Source organism: Leucopleurus acutus, assembly GCF_964270905.1.
Source record: "Leucopleurus acutus genome assembly, chromosome: 19".
Taxonomy (NCBI): Eukaryota; Metazoa; Chordata; class Mammalia; order Artiodactyla; family Delphinidae; genus Leucopleurus; species Leucopleurus acutus.
The window spans coordinates 19,303,284-19,320,153 of NC_139161.1; the positions used below are offsets into that span (position 1 = coordinate 19,303,284).

Below are 16,870 nucleotides of genomic sequence, written 5' to 3' on the forward strand. Positions count from 1 at the left end.
TTTATTTATTTATTTACTTTTGGCTGTGTTGGGTCTTCATTTCTGTGCGAGGGCTTTCTCTAGTTGTGGCAAGCGGGGGCCACTCTTCATCGCGGTGCGGGCCTCTCACTATCGCGGCCTCTCTTGTTGCGGAGCACAGGCTCCAGACGCGGCGCAGGCTCAGTAGTTGTGGCTCACAGGCCTAGTTGCTCCGCGGCATGTGGGATCTTCCCAGACCAGGGCTTGAAACCGTGTCCCCTGCATTAGCAGACAGATTCTCAACCACTGCGCCACCAGGGAAGCCCAGTACTTCTTTCTTTTTTCAATTTTGCCACCTTAGTAGGGAACTATAATTCAAGTTCTCTTATATCTCAATGTCCATTTTTTGCAAAGAAGTGTTTGTTTCTGACTTTAAAGCAAATCCTATTATTTGTAATTGAATATATTTGAATATTACAATGAGGTTAGTTCAGATTGGGCACTCAAGTGTTAATATTTTGTCTTTTTAGGAAATCAAAACTAGATCTCTGCAAAGACTTTTTATTAAAGGCAAACATCTAGTCTTAAACTTTACAAAGGAACTGTTTGGATTTGTAAGCAAGGAAATTACATATTTAGTATACAAGTGTACTTATTTCGAATTATCTTTTTTTTTTTCGAATTATCTTTTTAAATTTGAAATTCCAAAGTCTTAATGTCTAGGGTAGTTATCAGTGGTGAAATATTAAGCTATAATATTTAAATGTGGACTCCCTGTCATTCGTTACACCTTTAATCCAACAGTGAAAATGTTATGAAGGTTGAGTGTCTTTGTCTAGTATTAATTGCCTCTTAGTGTTTCCTCATTTTTTTCTCCTCCCTAATTTACTTTAAGGAGTTTGCAGCTACCTCATATTATTTTTGGAATGTGGTATGGCGAGAACAAAAAAATTGGAGCTTATAATTATAAATAAATTCTGTGACCCTTAATGGAATTTTCAGGATTATATTGAAAACACTAATAGAAACCAAACAGTTGTTCTCTGGGCTTTAAACAGAAATCCCGTTGTATAGAACATGTTTACTATAAAATAAGAGTTAAAAGAGAATAGAAAACTGTAAAAAATCCTATGATCCTAACTTCCAGAAAGAAATAAAAAATATATATACGTACCCTGAGATAGATTAAGAGGAATTATATCAACATGTCCAACATGTCAATTGTAGTTCTAGATAGTGTGATGATACGATATGGGTGATTTTATCTTTTGTTTTTTGTTTTTGTATTTCTCCAAATCTTCCACAGTGAACATTATTACTGTTTTTTTTTTTTCCTTAGGCCACACTATGAGGCATGTGGGATCTTAGTTCCCCGACCAGGGATCGAACCCGTGCCCCCTGCAGTGGAAGCGCAGATTTTTTTTTTTAAATTAATTAATTTTATTTTACTTTATTTTTGGCTACATTGGTTCTTCGTTGCAGCTTGCGGGCTTTCTCTAGTTGCAGCAAGTGGGGGCTACTCTTTGTTGCAGTGTGCAGGCTTCTCATCGTGGTGGCTTCTCTTGTTACAGCGCACGGGCTCTAGGCGCGCAGGCTTCAGTAGTTGTGGCACACGGGCTCAGTAGTTGTGGTGCACGGGCTTAGTTGCTCCACAGCATGTGGGATCTTCCTGGACCAGGGCTCAAACCCGTGTCCCATGCATTGGTAGGCGGATTCTTAACCACTGCACCACCAGGGAAGTCCCAAAAACGTCTTCTTAAAAGGACTGGTTTCAGTAGAAATTAGTACCATTTCTATGTTATTTTATACTTTGGTTGCCTTAGTCACTGGACCTTTCCTGACAGCAAAGAGGAGCTTAGTGTAGGCAACAGATAATATACAAGTATGAATAAATATGTTCTATTTTAAATGCAGGTATTTCTAATATAGAGTATGGCTAATACCCGAAGAAAAATCTTGGGACTCATTGCAAGGATGAACAGAAATTATCTTTAGATTGCTTTCTGTTCTGGATTATTGTATACACCTGGTTTTCATCCCTCTCACTTTCACCCCTGACTCACTCACCCCTGTCGTAAATCCACTGGTGCCTGCATGCGAAGAGCAGGTGTTAATTTAAAAAGATGTTTTGTGGAATGATGTAATGAAGCCTTTTGTAAGTCGTCTTGACTTGTGGTTCTCAACACATCCCTTGGTTTCTTTAGATTGAAGTGTATAAATGAGAACTGTGACTTGGACAGACCTTTTTTGTGTAATAAGTTCCCCGTTAGACAGTAGTCATTTGCCTTATGACTTCTTTTTAGTAAGTTATCCCCAAGAGGTTGAGAAATTCCTGTTTTGAAAAGTCCAGAAAGTCTTTGGTGACTTGCTGTTTCATTTTTATTGTTCTTTTCTTTTCGGTTGTAGAAAACAGGATCACACTCACCTTTCCTTTACTATCTGTGAACCTTAAACTGAGTAAACGCCTGGAGAGAATTAAGAGAATGTATTGCCCTAAGCCAGCCACTGTATGGAATGAATTGACTTGTCTCCTCTGCACCCAGAATGGTGCTGGGCACTCACGTTGTTGTGCAAATCGCTCTCTGTGTTCTGGAGTTCAGTGAAAGTGGTTATTAGGTCAGGCTTAGAATTATTCCATAGATAAGAAATACTTCAGTTAGAATTCAGCAGAGTCCTTCAGATTAACTTGTAATTTGAAAAACCAGAATTGAGATTGTTAAAAAAAGTTTTTTTCCAGTAAGACAATTACCACAAAGCCAGTGGGCAATGGTTTTCCTAGACAATTTGGCTTTTGATCTCTTGAGGATCTAGAGTTCTTATGAAAAGCAATTGGTCTGATTGCCCTGTGGTTCCTGTTAGTTAAATATGGTTTGTAGCTAAGCAGCTGGTAAGGAAATCACTGACTGTTTGCCCATGTTCTTGAAAATACTACCTGCCCTTTGGCTTTAATTTAGAATGATTCTTTTTTTAACATAGAATAGCTATTAAGTATTACCTACAGTGATTAGACTGAGAAGTAGAACATAACATCAGTCATTTTTGGTCCCTTAATTTTATGGAAAATACTGTTAGCTGGTTTCTGGTTTAAGAAATAGCCCGATTATTATACTACTTACTAAAACTAACTAAAACCCAAACAACAAAAACCCTCTTGAGTAATGGACTAGAAACGAATTGGCAAATTTTCAAAAACTTGTAATTTTTTAATGGTATATGAGTTTGAAAATGCAAATATTCATGCATGACTACATTGTTAATCCATGATTGAGCAGGTATAGTGTGATGCTGCTTTATAGGTTTAATTTGGAACTTCAGGGAGCAGACTGTGATGGCTCTACATTTGTATCCAAGATCAGCAATTAAATAATTAGTCTATTTTTTTATTAGTCTATTTTTTAATTGATTTATAACACGGGAGTTTATTATGAAAAGTAGGTGTCTATTTTTTTAAATCCTTTATTAGAACATGGCTTTTGGGTTACATAATCTACAGCAGTAGTGTCCAATAAGAATAGAATGCAAGTCACATATGTAAAGTTCCTAATAGCCACATTAAAAGAAGTAAAAAGAGATGGGTGAAATTCATCTTAATAATATATTTTATTTGAGGAATTCCCTGGAGGTCCAGTGGTTAGGACTGGGCGCTTTCACTGCCGGGGCCCAGGTTCAATCCCTGGTCAGGGAACTAAGATCCTGCAAGCTGTGTGGCGTGGCCAAAAAAATATATATATATGATATATATATATTTATACATATATCATATGTATGTATATATACACACACATATATAAGTAAAATATATATATATAAAATTTAATCCAATATATCTAGAATATTAACATTTCAATATTAGTGAGATATTTTACTTTTTTTTTTGTACTAAGTCTTCAAAATCTAGTGTATTTCGGTTTGAAACCAGCCACATTTCAAGTGCTCAGTAACCACATATGGCTACTGACTATTGAATTATGTGGGTCTGGAGTTTCCTACATTCACATGCAGTAGAATCTACATAAATTGGCATATTACGCAGATGTCTGTGCAGATCAAGTCCTGAGAAACACAAGACAGATCATGATGCGTTTAGCCTAGGAGGCAGATTTTTTTTTTTTTAATTGGGGTGTGGTGGTTTTACAATGCTGTGTTAGTTTCTACTGTACAGCAAAGTGAAGTAGAGTTCCCTGGGCTACACAGCAGGTTCTCATTAGTTACCTGTTTTATACATGTTAGTGTTTATATGTTAATCCTAATCTCCCAATTCATCCCACCCGCCCTTTCCCCCCTTGGTGTCCGTACGTTTGTTCTCTACATCTTTGTCTCTATTTCTGCCTTGCAAACTGGTTCGTCTGTACCATTTTTCTAGATTCCACAAATATGCGTTAATATACGATATTTGTTTTTCTCTTTCTGACTTACTTCACTCAGTATGACAGTCTCTGGGTCCATCCACGTCTGTACAAATGACCCAATTTCGTTCCTTTTTATGGCTGAGGCAGATTTTTAACGTGGCCCAAATGTGAATATTGTAAGAGAGTTCTAATGGCCTTTGATTTTTTTTTTAATTTATTTTATTGGAGTAGAGTTGACTTACAATGTTGTGTTAGTTTCAGGTGTATAGCAAAGTGATTCAGTTATACATATATTTATTCTTTTTCAGATTCTTTACCCATATAGGTTATTATAGAATACTGAGTAGAGTTCCCTGTGCTATACAGTAGGTCCTTGTTGGTTATCTATTTTATATATAGTAGTGCGTGTATGTTAATCCCAAATTCCTAATTTATCCCTCCCCTCCACGTTTCCCTTTTGGTAACCATAAGTTTGTTTTCAAAGTCTGTGTGTGTGTTTCTATTTTGTAAATAAGTTCATTTGTATCATTTTTAAAAATTAGATTACACATGTGAGTGATATTATATATTTGTCTTTCTCTGTCTGACTTCACTTAGTATGATAATCTCTAGGTCCCTCCATGTTGCTGCAAATGACATTGTTTCATTCTTTTTTATGGCTGTGTAATTCCATTGTATATATATACCACATCTTCTTTATCCATTCCTCTGTTGATGGACATTTAGATTGCTTCCATGTCTTGGCTATAGTAAACAGTGCTGCAGTGCACACTGGGGTGCATATATCTTTTCGAGTATGGTTTTCTCCAGGTCTATGCCCAGGAGTGGGATTGCTGGGTCATATGGTAGTTCTATTTTTAGTTTTTTAAGGGACCTCCATACTGTTCTCCATAGTGGTTGTAGGCCTTTGATTTCCTGTTGAGAGTAAAATTTGACATGGTTACAATGCTTCAGCGTGTAGCATGCGCTTCAGTTACTGCTTTCATTAGCCAGTGTTTAGCATACATGTACCACTGCCCAGGTAGCATCGCATCGGTCCTGTGGCAGGTTAATCTTGGGGGTGGAGATGGGGGGCTGGGGGTGCGACTGCAAAGGAGTGGTAGCTGAAAATGCTCGGGAGGTGCCTAAGACATTGTTAAAAAAAATCCCAAGCACCTAGGAAACTTACTTATTCCCCTCTAATGTTGTTGGAAGATTTAGTTTATTTATGGAAACATATTGGCCTGACTGGGGCAAAAACCTTGTCCTGACATTCTCGTCTCTTTGCTTTACTGAACTTTTTCACCAGTGGAACTTAAGCCCTTGGTACTTGAGGAGGGAAATACTTTAGATCCGTGGCATAAGTGTAAAGCATACACTGGTTTAGAAAACTTAGTACAAAAAGAAGAATGTAAAGTATCTCATTAATAGTTTTTGTATGATCGCATGTTAAGATGATAACACCACTGGCATTTTTCACAGAACTAGAACAAAAAATTTTGCAATTTGTATGGAAACACAAAAGACCCCGAATAGCCAAAGCAATCTTGAGAACGAAAGAAGGAACTGGAGGAATCAGGCTCCCAGACTTCAGACTATACTACAAAGCTACAGTTATCAAGACGGTATGGTACTGGCACAAAAACAGAAAGATAGATCAATGGAACAGGATAGAAAGCCCAGAGATAAACCCACGCACATATGGTCACCTTATCTTTGACAAAGGAGGCAGAAATGTACAGTGGAGAAAGGACAGCCTATTCAATAAGTGGTGCTGGGAAAACTGGACAGCTACATGTAAAAGTATGAAATTAGATCACTCCCTAACACCGTACACAAAAATAAGCTCAAAATGGATTAAAGACCTAAATGTAAGGCCAGAAACTATCAAACTCTTAGAGGAAAACATAGGCAGAACACTCTATGACATAAATCACAGCAAGGTCCTTTTTGACCCACCTCCTAGAGAAATGGAAATAAAAAGAAGAGTAAACAAATGGGACCTAATGAAACTTAAAAGCTTTTGCGCAGCAAAGGAAACCATAAAGAAGACCAAAAGACAACCCTCAGAATGGGAGAAAATATTTGCAAATGAAGCAACTGACAAAGGATTGATCTCCAAAATTTATAAGCAGCTCATGCAGCTTAATAACAAAAAAACAAACAACCCAATCCAAAAATGGGCAGAAGACCTAAATAGACATTTCTCCAAAGAAGATATACAGAGTGCCAACAAACACATGAAAGAATGCTCAACATCACTAATCATGAGAGAAATGCAAATCAAAACTACAATGAGATATCATCTCACACCAGTCAGAATGGCCATCATCAAAAAATCTAGAAACAATAAATGCTGGAGAGGGTGTGGAGAAAAGGGAACCCTCTTACACTGTTGGTGGGAATGTAAATTGATACAGCCACTGTGGAGAACAGTATGGAGGTTCCTTAAAAAGCTACAAATAGAACTACCATATGACCCAGCAATTCCACTACTGGGCATATACCCTGAGAAAACCATAATTCAAAAAGAGTCATGTACCAAAATGTTCATTGCAGCTCTATTTACAATAGCCCAGAGATGGAAACAACCTAAGTGTCCATCATCGGATGAATGGATAAAGAAGATGTGGCACATATATACAATGGAATATTACTCAGCCATAAAAAGAGACGAAATTGAGCTATTTGTAATGAGGTGGATAGACCTAGAGTCTGTCATACAGAGTGAAGTAAGTCAGAAAGAGAGAGACAAATACCGTATGCTAACACATATATATGGAATTTAAAAAAAAAAATGTCATGAAAAACCTAGGGGTGAAACAGGAATAAAGACACAGACTTACTAGAGAATGGACTTGAGGCTATGGGGAGGGGGAAGGGTAAACGGTGACAAAGCGATAAAGAGACATGGACATATATACACTACCAAACGTAAGGTAGATAGCTAGTGGGAAGCAGCCGCATAGCACAGGGAGATCAGCTCGGTGCTTTGTGACCGCCTGGAGGGGTGGGATAGGGAGGGTGGGAGGGAGGGAGACGCAAGCGGGAAGAGATATGGGAATATATGTATATATATAACTGATTCATTTTGTTGTGAAGCTGAAACTAACATACCATTGTAAAGCAATTATACTCCAATAAAGATGTTAAAAAAAAAAAAAAGATGATAACATTTCGGTTATATTAGGTTAAAGAAAATGTATTATTAAAGTTAATTTTACCTCTTTCTTTTTACTTTTTAAATATGGCACCTAGAAAATTTAAGATTACATATGTGGCTTGTATTAGATTTCTATTGGATGGTGCTGCCTTAGTTTTTTTAAAATTAATTAATTGATTGATTTTTGGCTGTATCGGGTCTTCGTTGCTGCGCGTGGGCTTTCTCTAGCTGCGGCGAGCAGGGGCTACTATTCGTTGTGGTGAGCGGGCTTCTCGCTGCGGTGGCTTATCTTGTTGCGGAGCACGGGCTCTAGGCACACGGGCTTCAGTAGTTGTGGCAGGTGGGCTCAGTAGTGTGGCTCTCGGGCTCTAGAGCGCAGGCTCAGTAGTTGTGGCGCACAGGCCCTAGTTGCTCCGTGGCACGTGAGATCTTCCCAGACCAGGGCTTGAACCCGTGTCCCCTGCATTGGCAGCCAGATTCTTAACAACTGCGCCACCAGGGAGGTCCCTGCCTTAGATTTTTAATTGTTCAATTAAAGACTGCCATGAGGGGACTGACCGTGCTTTCCTGAATATGTGCTTGAAAGCTTGATCAGTTGATGCCATCTTTGCAGTAGCAAGGGGGTATGCTGTTTCTGTCCCCGCAAGAAAGAGAAGGAGAACAGCAGCACAGCCCTCTTGAATTCTGTAAGGATCCCAGATTCTGAACAGCTTGGTGATCATTTAACTTGCTGCTCTGAGAACACAAGACCTGTCGGTTTTGTCACCAGTTTGCCCAGTCCTTTTTATGAAAGGACCAGTAATTAGGTGCTTATTCATGCCTTCTCCAAGAAATAAATCAAGCACTCTAGTAAAGTGTACGTATTTGTATGTAGTCTACCTTTCAGTAAATGTTCTCACTGTCCCAGAGAACCATCTCAATATACTTTTTTTTTTTTTTGCGGTACACGGGCCTCTCACTGCTGTGGCCTCTCCCATCACGGAGCACAGGCTCTGGACCCGCAGGCCCAGCGGCCATGGCTCACAGGCCCAGCCGCTCCACGGCATGTGGGATCTTCCTGGACCAGGGCACGAACCCGCGTCCCCTGCATCGGCAGGCGGACTCTCAACCACTGCGCCACCAGGGAAGCCCTCAATATACTTTGATCCATATATACTTTAGTCTTTGGCTCCTACTCATAGTTATTTTTTACAGCTTCTTAAGACTACTTGGTCTGTATTGCTATTTCCATGACCCCAAGCTATTCAGAAAGAGGACTCAAGGTGGTTAGCTGGCTTGGCTTCTCCTTGAGCATTTCCCTGGGGTGTTCATGAACCTGGGGACAACCTGAATGCCTGGTTTTAAGCTTCTCTTCTTTCTCATCCCAGACTGAGAAATTTTAGAAACAAAATTACTCTTTTTTTTGAGTGGGAGAATCCCAGGCGGGTCCTTGCTTATGTGTTTAAACCTGTAGTCTTGGAATTAGCTCTCTGCCCTCCCTGAACACCCATGTCCCACATTTTGTTCTTAAAGATCAAACTTAGGTTTACTGTGTTTCTACCTCCCAGTCCACCTAAAAGGAGTGTAGAGTGGAAAGAAAGGAGCTCACATCTGTTGAGCATCTGTCGTGTGCTAGACACTGAGCTGGGTGCTCAAGAAATACTATCTCAGGAACCCTGAGGGGTGGGAATTATGATCTCTGATAGAGGAGGAAATGGAAATCTGGAAGTTAAGTAATTTCTCAGCTTCACATACCTCTGAGAGATACTGGGTTCTAGAACATGACATCATGCCCACATTGTCATCCTGGTTTAGGAGAAAGAAGCTGCGACGTGGTTCCAGAGGTAGAGATTTGAATGTATATGTATTGTTCTGAACTGGGAGAAACATGGAAGATCCTTTCCAAAGCACCTTTTATCCCTAATCACAGACCCGATGCCTGTGTTGGATAGATTGTTTCCCCTTACTGGGGCTTGTAGTGACCATATACACCTTTGGTTTGCAGTGTGACCCCTGATTCCAGCAGAATGGCCCAATGGAATCAGCTACAGCAGCTGGACACACGGTACCTGGAGCAGCTTCATCAGCTGTACAGTGACAGCTTCCCGATGGAGCTACGGCAGTTTCTAGCCCCTTGGATCGAGAGTCAAGATTGGTAAGTCCTTCTTGAGAAGCTCCCCAAATTGTTAGGTTTTAGTTTGAGACAAGAGACATGATCTGCTCTAACTTAACTCTTTGCTAACTATTTTGTTGAAAAGCTTATGGGTACAGGTGATGGGATAAAAGAGAACAGAAGACAGAGAGGTCATTTTAGTCTTGTAAAAACATTTTCTACATTAGAAGCGCATCTGGGCAGCTGTCTTTTGGCACATTGAAGCAGCCTGCTTGGTGGTAGATGTTTTGAAGCCTGACTTTAATCTCATTTGCTTGATGAGATGCTCTGTGTGTTCTGACACTTCAGGGACATGCTATAGATATATAGATATATATTTTTTTAATAGGAGTATAATTGCTTTACAGTGTTGTGTTAGTTTCTGCCGCACAGCGAAGTGAATTTTTTTTATCTGAATGAGAATTCTGTCATGGGTAAAAGTTTGGGTTCTTACTTCTGATTCCCCTTTCATTAAGGGAAGGAAACACAGAGTCAGAGAAATAGACTCGTTCATAGAGGAGATAATGGTACAGAATCCCAACAACTATTTCCTTCCCTTTTTTTTTTAATATTTATTTATTTTATTATTTATTTATTTTGGCTCCTCCAGGTCTTAGTTGAGGCACACGGGATCTTTAATTGCAGCATGAGGGATCTATTCCCTGACCAGGGATTGAACCCGGGCCCCCTGCCTTGGGAGCATGGAGTCTTACCCACTGGGCCACCAGGGAATTCCCTCCTTCACTTGAATGTATTCAGATCCACCTATTAATTTTGGTTTAATTCAGGCCCCTGACCTAGTTTTTCCAGAATTTGGTAAGGGGCCAGAGAGGTGATACAGAGATGTCAGAAGTAGGCCACCCTAGCTTGGGATGGCTTATTTGCTACTAAAAGTCTGACCACAGAGTTGACTGAGAATTTAAAGCAAAACAACATACCTGTTCACGCAAGTATTTGATAAATATAGAACTATGACCGTGGCTAATAGTATCTGGAATAATTGTTGATGATTTTTAAATGGATGACACTTATGGTTGCTGAGCAAGATGCATCTGAAGTGATGAGTGGGTTGTAGCATCAGGTTTGCCTTGGGTTTTTTCCTCCCCGATGGTGATTTCTGCGTGCATGCATGTGTACGTATGTGTGCGTGTGTAGGTTTCAGAAGCATCATTCTTTATCCTCTTCCTTTTCCTAGGGCATATGCGGCCAGCAAAGAATCACATGCAACTTTGGTGTTTCATAATCTCTTGGGTGAAATTGACCAGCAGTATAGCCGCTTCCTGCAAGAGTCCAATGTTCTCTATCAGCACAACCTGCGAAGAATCAAGCAGTTCCTTCAGGTGTGATGAGAAACTGAACCCGCAGAGGAGGGTTTTATCTTTCTTTCCTGAAAGTTTCTTTTCTCATTTGGCTAAATAATGAGAACATATCTTGTACTTTAAATCCAAGGAGAAGTAACTAGCCCTTTGAGTATCGTTGCCTGAAATTCACTTCTTTGGTTCACTGAAATAATAATGTGATTGCTATGTTAATCGTGTTATGTTAGTATGTTAATAACATGATTGTGATGAGGGCAGATGACTAGGAAGATGACTCTTACTTTTCAGTGTTAAATGTTCGACCATAAATGGATACTCCTTGACAAAGTCAGTTGCCTCCCTGTAAGACTGGGATAACACACTGTCCAAAGACAGACGACCAAGCCTTCTCTCAGTGAAGTACAGCTCCTCATTACTGCCTTTCTTCCTCTCTTCTTCCCTTCATCTCCCACTATTTGCAGCCAGGCTCTGAGGCCTTTGCTGTGTTGTTTCATGTAGTAAATGTCACACTTTCCCTAATTTATGAGGAAGTTAGCAAAGTTCAGTCCACATCTCCTCAGTCTCCTGCCACTTTTCATTCTCTTTCTCTCCTACGTACAGAGCAGATACCTTGAGAAGCCAATGGAGATTGCCCGAATTGTGGCCCGGTGCCTGTGGGAAGAGTCCCGCCTCCTCCAAACTGCAGCCACTGCAGCCCAGGTGAGGCCTGGGAAGAAACAAAGTGCTGTTGAAATGTGCTTCCTTTGTGTGTACAAAGATGTGCTTGCTCTTCCAGGGTCTTTAGGATGTGCACTGACCTATGGGGAGAAGTGGGTGTTCGGGGTTTTGGGGTTCTTTGTTGTTGTTTGGGGTTTTTTTTGGTTATTTTGGCCATGCCACATGTGGCATGTGGGATCTTAGTTCCCTGACCAGGGATCGAACCTGCGCCCCTTGCGTTGGAAGCACAGAGTTTTAACCACTGGAGCACCAGGGAAGTCCCTGGGTTTTGTTTTATACAATGAAAATAACATTTTTTTCCTGCATGTAAAATGCATTCTACTTTTTAAGAAAAACTTTAAAACATTACAGAAAATTACAAGAAAGAAAGTTAAAAAACAAAGACCTGAAATGTCCCTCATTCCTCTTTTTTTTCTTTTAACATCTTTATTGGAGTATAATTGCTTTACAATGTTGTGTTAGTTTCTGCTGCATAACGAAGTGAATCAGCTGTACGTATACATATATCCCCATATCCCCTCCCTCTTGCGTCTCCCTCCCACCCTCCCTATCCCACCCCTCTAGGTGGTCACAAAGCACCAAGCTGATCTCCCTGTGCCATGTGGCTGCTTCCCACTAGCTGTCTCTTTTATATTTGGTAGTGTATATATGTCCACGCCACTCTCTCACTTCTTCCCAGCTTACCCTTCCCCCTCCCCGTGTCCTCAAGTCCATTCTCTATGTCTGCGTCTTTATTCCTGTCCTGACCCTAGGTTCTTCAGAGCCTTTTTTTTTTTTTTTTTTAGATTCCATATATGTGTGTTGGCATACGGTATTTGTTTTTCTCTTTCTGACTTACTTCACTCTGTATGACAGACTCTAGGTCCGTCCACCTCACTACAAATAACTCAGTTTCGTTTCTTTTTATGGCTGAGTAATATTCCATCGTGTATATGTGCCACATCTTCTTTATCCATTCATCTGTTGAGGGACACTTAGGTTGCTTCCATGTCCTGGCTATTGTAAATAGTGCTGCAGTGAACATTGTGGTACATGACTCTTTTTGAATCATGGTTTTCTCAGGGTATATGCCCAGTAGTGGGATTGCTGGGTCATATGGTAGTTCTGTTTTTAGTTTTTTAAGGAACCTCCATACTGTTCTCCATAGCGGCTGTATCAATTTACATTCCCACCAACAGTGCAAGAGAGTTCCCTTTTCTCCACACCCTCTCCAGCATTTATTGTTTGCAAATTTTTTTGGTGATGGCCATTCTGACTGGTGTGAGGTGATACCTCATTGTAGTTTTGTTTTGCATTTCTCTAATGATTACTCACTCCTCTCTCTCTTCATTGTCTCTTCCCAGGAATCCAACATTAATAGTCTGATATATATCCTTTCATACCTTTCTCCAGGCTCCCATAAACTATAGAAAATACACACACACACACATTATATTTAAATTGGTTTACTTTTCTGCATCTTGCTTTTTTCATTGAATTATGTCATGTAAATGCTTCTAAGTCAAGTAGTATAAAGCTAACTCACTTTATTTGCTGCATAATATTCTGTGGTATAGATCTGCTATAATTTATTCAGTTATTACCCCTTCGATAGACAGTCACTTCTTTCTGGGTTTTTTTTTTCCTCCACTGTAAACACTAGTGCAATGCCTCCCTATGTATCTTTATATATTCATGCTTTGATTTCTCTACTATGGATTTCCAGGCATGGACTTGTTAGGTCAAGGGGTGCGTGCGTGTGTGTGTATAAAATATATATAAATTTTTTATAGATAGTTCTGGATTGCTTTCCCCAAAGGCTGGAACAGTTCACATTTGCACCAGAAGGATATGACAATGTATTATTCTTGGGAGCCACCTGGGGGGATGGTTTGGAATTGAATCATTCAGGTCCATATGCATTTCTCTTTGTGGTTAAGTTTGAGGATAATCTCACTAGAGCTAGAGATACAATTAGTTTAGGGAATAGGGATTATGTGATGCTAACAGGCCCATTGGGGGAACACATATTGATATATGATAGTCATCTCTCTCTATCTAGATCATCTAATCTATTATGTGTATATGTGTATGCGTATCCTACTGTGTGCTGGTTGTTATGGCCCCCTGCTTTAGAGGAGGTTGTGGTCTGGGAGAAACAGAAAATCAAACAACTTTATAATGCAATAAAATACAAATTATTAAAATATACTAAAAAAGATGAAAAAACTTAATTATATCAATAACCATAAAAATATATTGAAAAAGACTTGAAAAAAATTACACTCCCCATCCCACCAAAAAAGCCAATAGGCCAGATGGTTTAAAAGTTTTAACAAACTTTTGTGGTACAAATTGTTCCAGTATCATTTAAACTCTTCCAAAGTGTAGGGGAAAAAACGAGATGTTTCCAGCTTATTTTATGAGGCTAGAATAATGCTAATATCAAGACCTAAAAAGACAGTGTAAGTAAAGAAAAGGTTAGGATTTTTGCATCCTGCTTAGTATACAAAGCATGGTTTATATTCTAGGAATGCAAGGGTGGCTTAACATTAGGGATTCTATTAATGTAATTCATTAAATTAGTAAGTTAAGAAGAAAAATTGTATTTTTGTTAGATGACAAAATTTAGTGTCCATTCTAGATTTTAAAAATAAGGAACTATCGGGCTTCCCTGGTGGCGCAGTGGTTGAGAGTCCGCCTGCCGATGCAGGGGACACGGGTTCGTGCCCCGGTCTGGGAGGATCCCACATGCCGTGGAGCGGCTGGGCCCGTGAGCCATGGCCGCTGGGCCTGCACGTCCGGAGCCTGTGCTCTGCAACGGGAGAGACCACAACAGTGAGAGGCCCGCGTACCGCAAAAAAAAAAAAAAAAGGAACTTCCTTAACAAAAAAAAAGAATATTTGTCAGAAACCAAAGGGAACATGATGTACAGTGGTGAAGCACTAATCTCATTAAAAACAGTTACAAGATTGAGGGTGCCTCCTGCCATTGATATTTTTCTGACAGATCCAGCCATTGTAATAAGACAGAAAAAGGGAGTGTTAATGTTGGAAAGCAAAAGACAAACTTTTAAAAAAACAAAACACAATTATTGGAACTAACAAGGGTTCAGAAAAGTGATTGTGTTCAAGATAAATGTTTTAAGAATCAGTAGTTCTCTTATACAATAGCAACAATAACCCTCCATTACATGACAATGTAATGGAAGCAAAGATTTTCATAACAGGAAAGACAAATGTATATGATATGCATATATTATTGAAATGTATGATAAAATGTCTAGAAGGATATATACCGAAGCATTAATGTTGTTGGTTAACAGGAGACTTATTTAATTTCCCTGAGGTGTTTTCTTTAATATCGTATAATCAGGGAATTTTTTTTTCTTTTTTTCCCCCCTTCTTTTAATAAAAATGTGGTAGAATACACATAACATGAAATTTACCATCCCTTCTTTTTTTCTTTTAGCTGTGCTGTGCAGCTTATGGTTTGGATCTTAGTTCCCCGACCGGGGATCAAACCCATGCCCCCTGCAGTGGAGGCGTGGAATCCTAACCACTGGTGCGCCAGGGAATTCCTGCATCTTAACCATTTTTAAGTGTACCATTCAGTAGTGTTAAGTTCATCACATTGTTGTGAACCAATCTCCAGAACTTTTTTCATCTTGCAAAACTAAAATTCTATATCTATTAGACTGTAGCTCCCCATTCCCCCTGGACCCTGGCACCACCATTCTAACTTCCTGTCTCTATGAATTTGACTACTCTGTGTACCTCATATAAATGGAATCATACAGTGTGTGTCTTTTTGTGGCTGGCCTATCTCACTTAGCGTAAAGTCCTTCGGGTTTATCCATGTGGTAGCAGGTGTCAGAATTCCCTTCCTTTCAAAGGCGGAATACTATTTATTCATTGTGTGGTTCTGTCACATTTTGTTTATTCATTCATCTGTTGATGGACACTTGGGCGGCTTCCACCTTTTGGCTATTGTGAAGAATGCTGCTATGAACATGGGTGTACAATTTTTTCTTTTATTTACTTATATTTATTTAAATTTATTTTTGACTGCGTTGGGTCTTCATTGGCACGGGCTTAGTTGCTCCGCGGCATGTGGCATCTTCCCGGACCAGGGCTCGAACCCGCGTCCCCTGCATTGGCAGGCGGATTCCCAACCCCTGCACCACCAGGGAAGTCCCCTGTTTTTTCTTTTTAAAGACAAAAATGTAGCAGGAACAAAGAAGAAAGCACATCTAAGTCTAATTGAGAGAGTCAGGAACGGCATCATACAGAAAGGAGAGGTACCGTTTGAGCCGAGACTCAATGCTTATTGTATGGGCATCAGGCAGATGGTAAGGAGACCACAGTGTAGGGAGAAAGAAGATCGTGTTCAGACAGAAACAGGACTGCATGTATTCTTGGGAGAAGTGTAGAAAGTTCAGCATCTGACTCGGTAAAGGAAGATAAGGTGGTCAAGGGCCACATCATGACAATCTTCTTAGTTACTCATGCCTGGCAATTTGGCCTTGGAAGAGCAGTTTACCACAAGGGCCTTGGGCCCAGACCTCCTGGGTTTGAATGCCATAGATCTGCCACTTGCTGTGTAACCTCAGGCAAACTGTTGACTCTCTGTGTTCCTCCACTGGGAATGATAATAGCACCGACTTCATAGAATTAAATTAATTCCTGTGTGTAAGATGCATAGAACAGTACCTGACACATAAATACGAAATAAATGTTAACTGTTTTCTGTTGCTGCTGTCGTCGTCGTCATCATCATCATCCTCATCCTCATCCTCCTCATCCTCATCCTCACTACATCTGTAGGAAATGGGGACCAACGAAAGAATTTTAAGCAGAAAGCTGATAGGCTCGGATGTGGATGAGGGGGTAACTGATAATACTCACTGTTCAAGACTCGGGCGTCAGGGAGGTTAGCCAAATGGCACTTGTCTGTGTATCACTAGAGTTTGCTGTTGTGGAGAACCTTTATGTTTGCATCCTGTTCCATAAGATAAAAAGAATCAATTTAAGCCCATTTGGATAGAGGCACCAACTTTGCCATGAGAGTTAGAAAAGCAGTAAGTGTCCCAAGAATGGTCCCAATCGTATTGATCAGGGGCTGGCAATCAACACCCAGGGCCCAAATCCCGCCTGCTGCGTGGTTTTGTAAATGAAGTGTTTTTGGAACACAGTCGCACACATTCACGTATGCACTGTCTCTGGCTGCTTTCATGCCGCAGTGGCAGGGCTGGGTATATACAGTCATACAGACT

The 16,870-nt window shown here is 40.1% G+C and overlaps 1 protein-coding gene across 4 annotated transcripts in view; it reads left to right on the forward strand.

Moving 5' to 3' along the window:
• Positions 1–16,870, forward strand: part of STAT3 (signal transducer and activator of transcription 3) — a 65,846-nt gene that overhangs the window by 26,595 nt on the left and 22,381 nt on the right. For all 4 annotated transcript variants that reach the window (XM_082860494.1, XM_082860493.1, XM_082860495.1 and 1 more), the window contains exons 2-4: positions 9,434–9,583; positions 10,776–10,920; positions 11,500–11,598. In XM_082860494.1, the coding sequence (XP_082716620.1) occupies positions 9,456–9,583; positions 10,776–10,920; positions 11,500–11,598 (372 nt within the window). In that variant the 5' untranslated portion in view covers positions 9,434–9,455. The remainder of the gene's footprint in view (positions 1–9,433; positions 9,584–10,775; positions 10,921–11,499; positions 11,599–16,870) is intronic.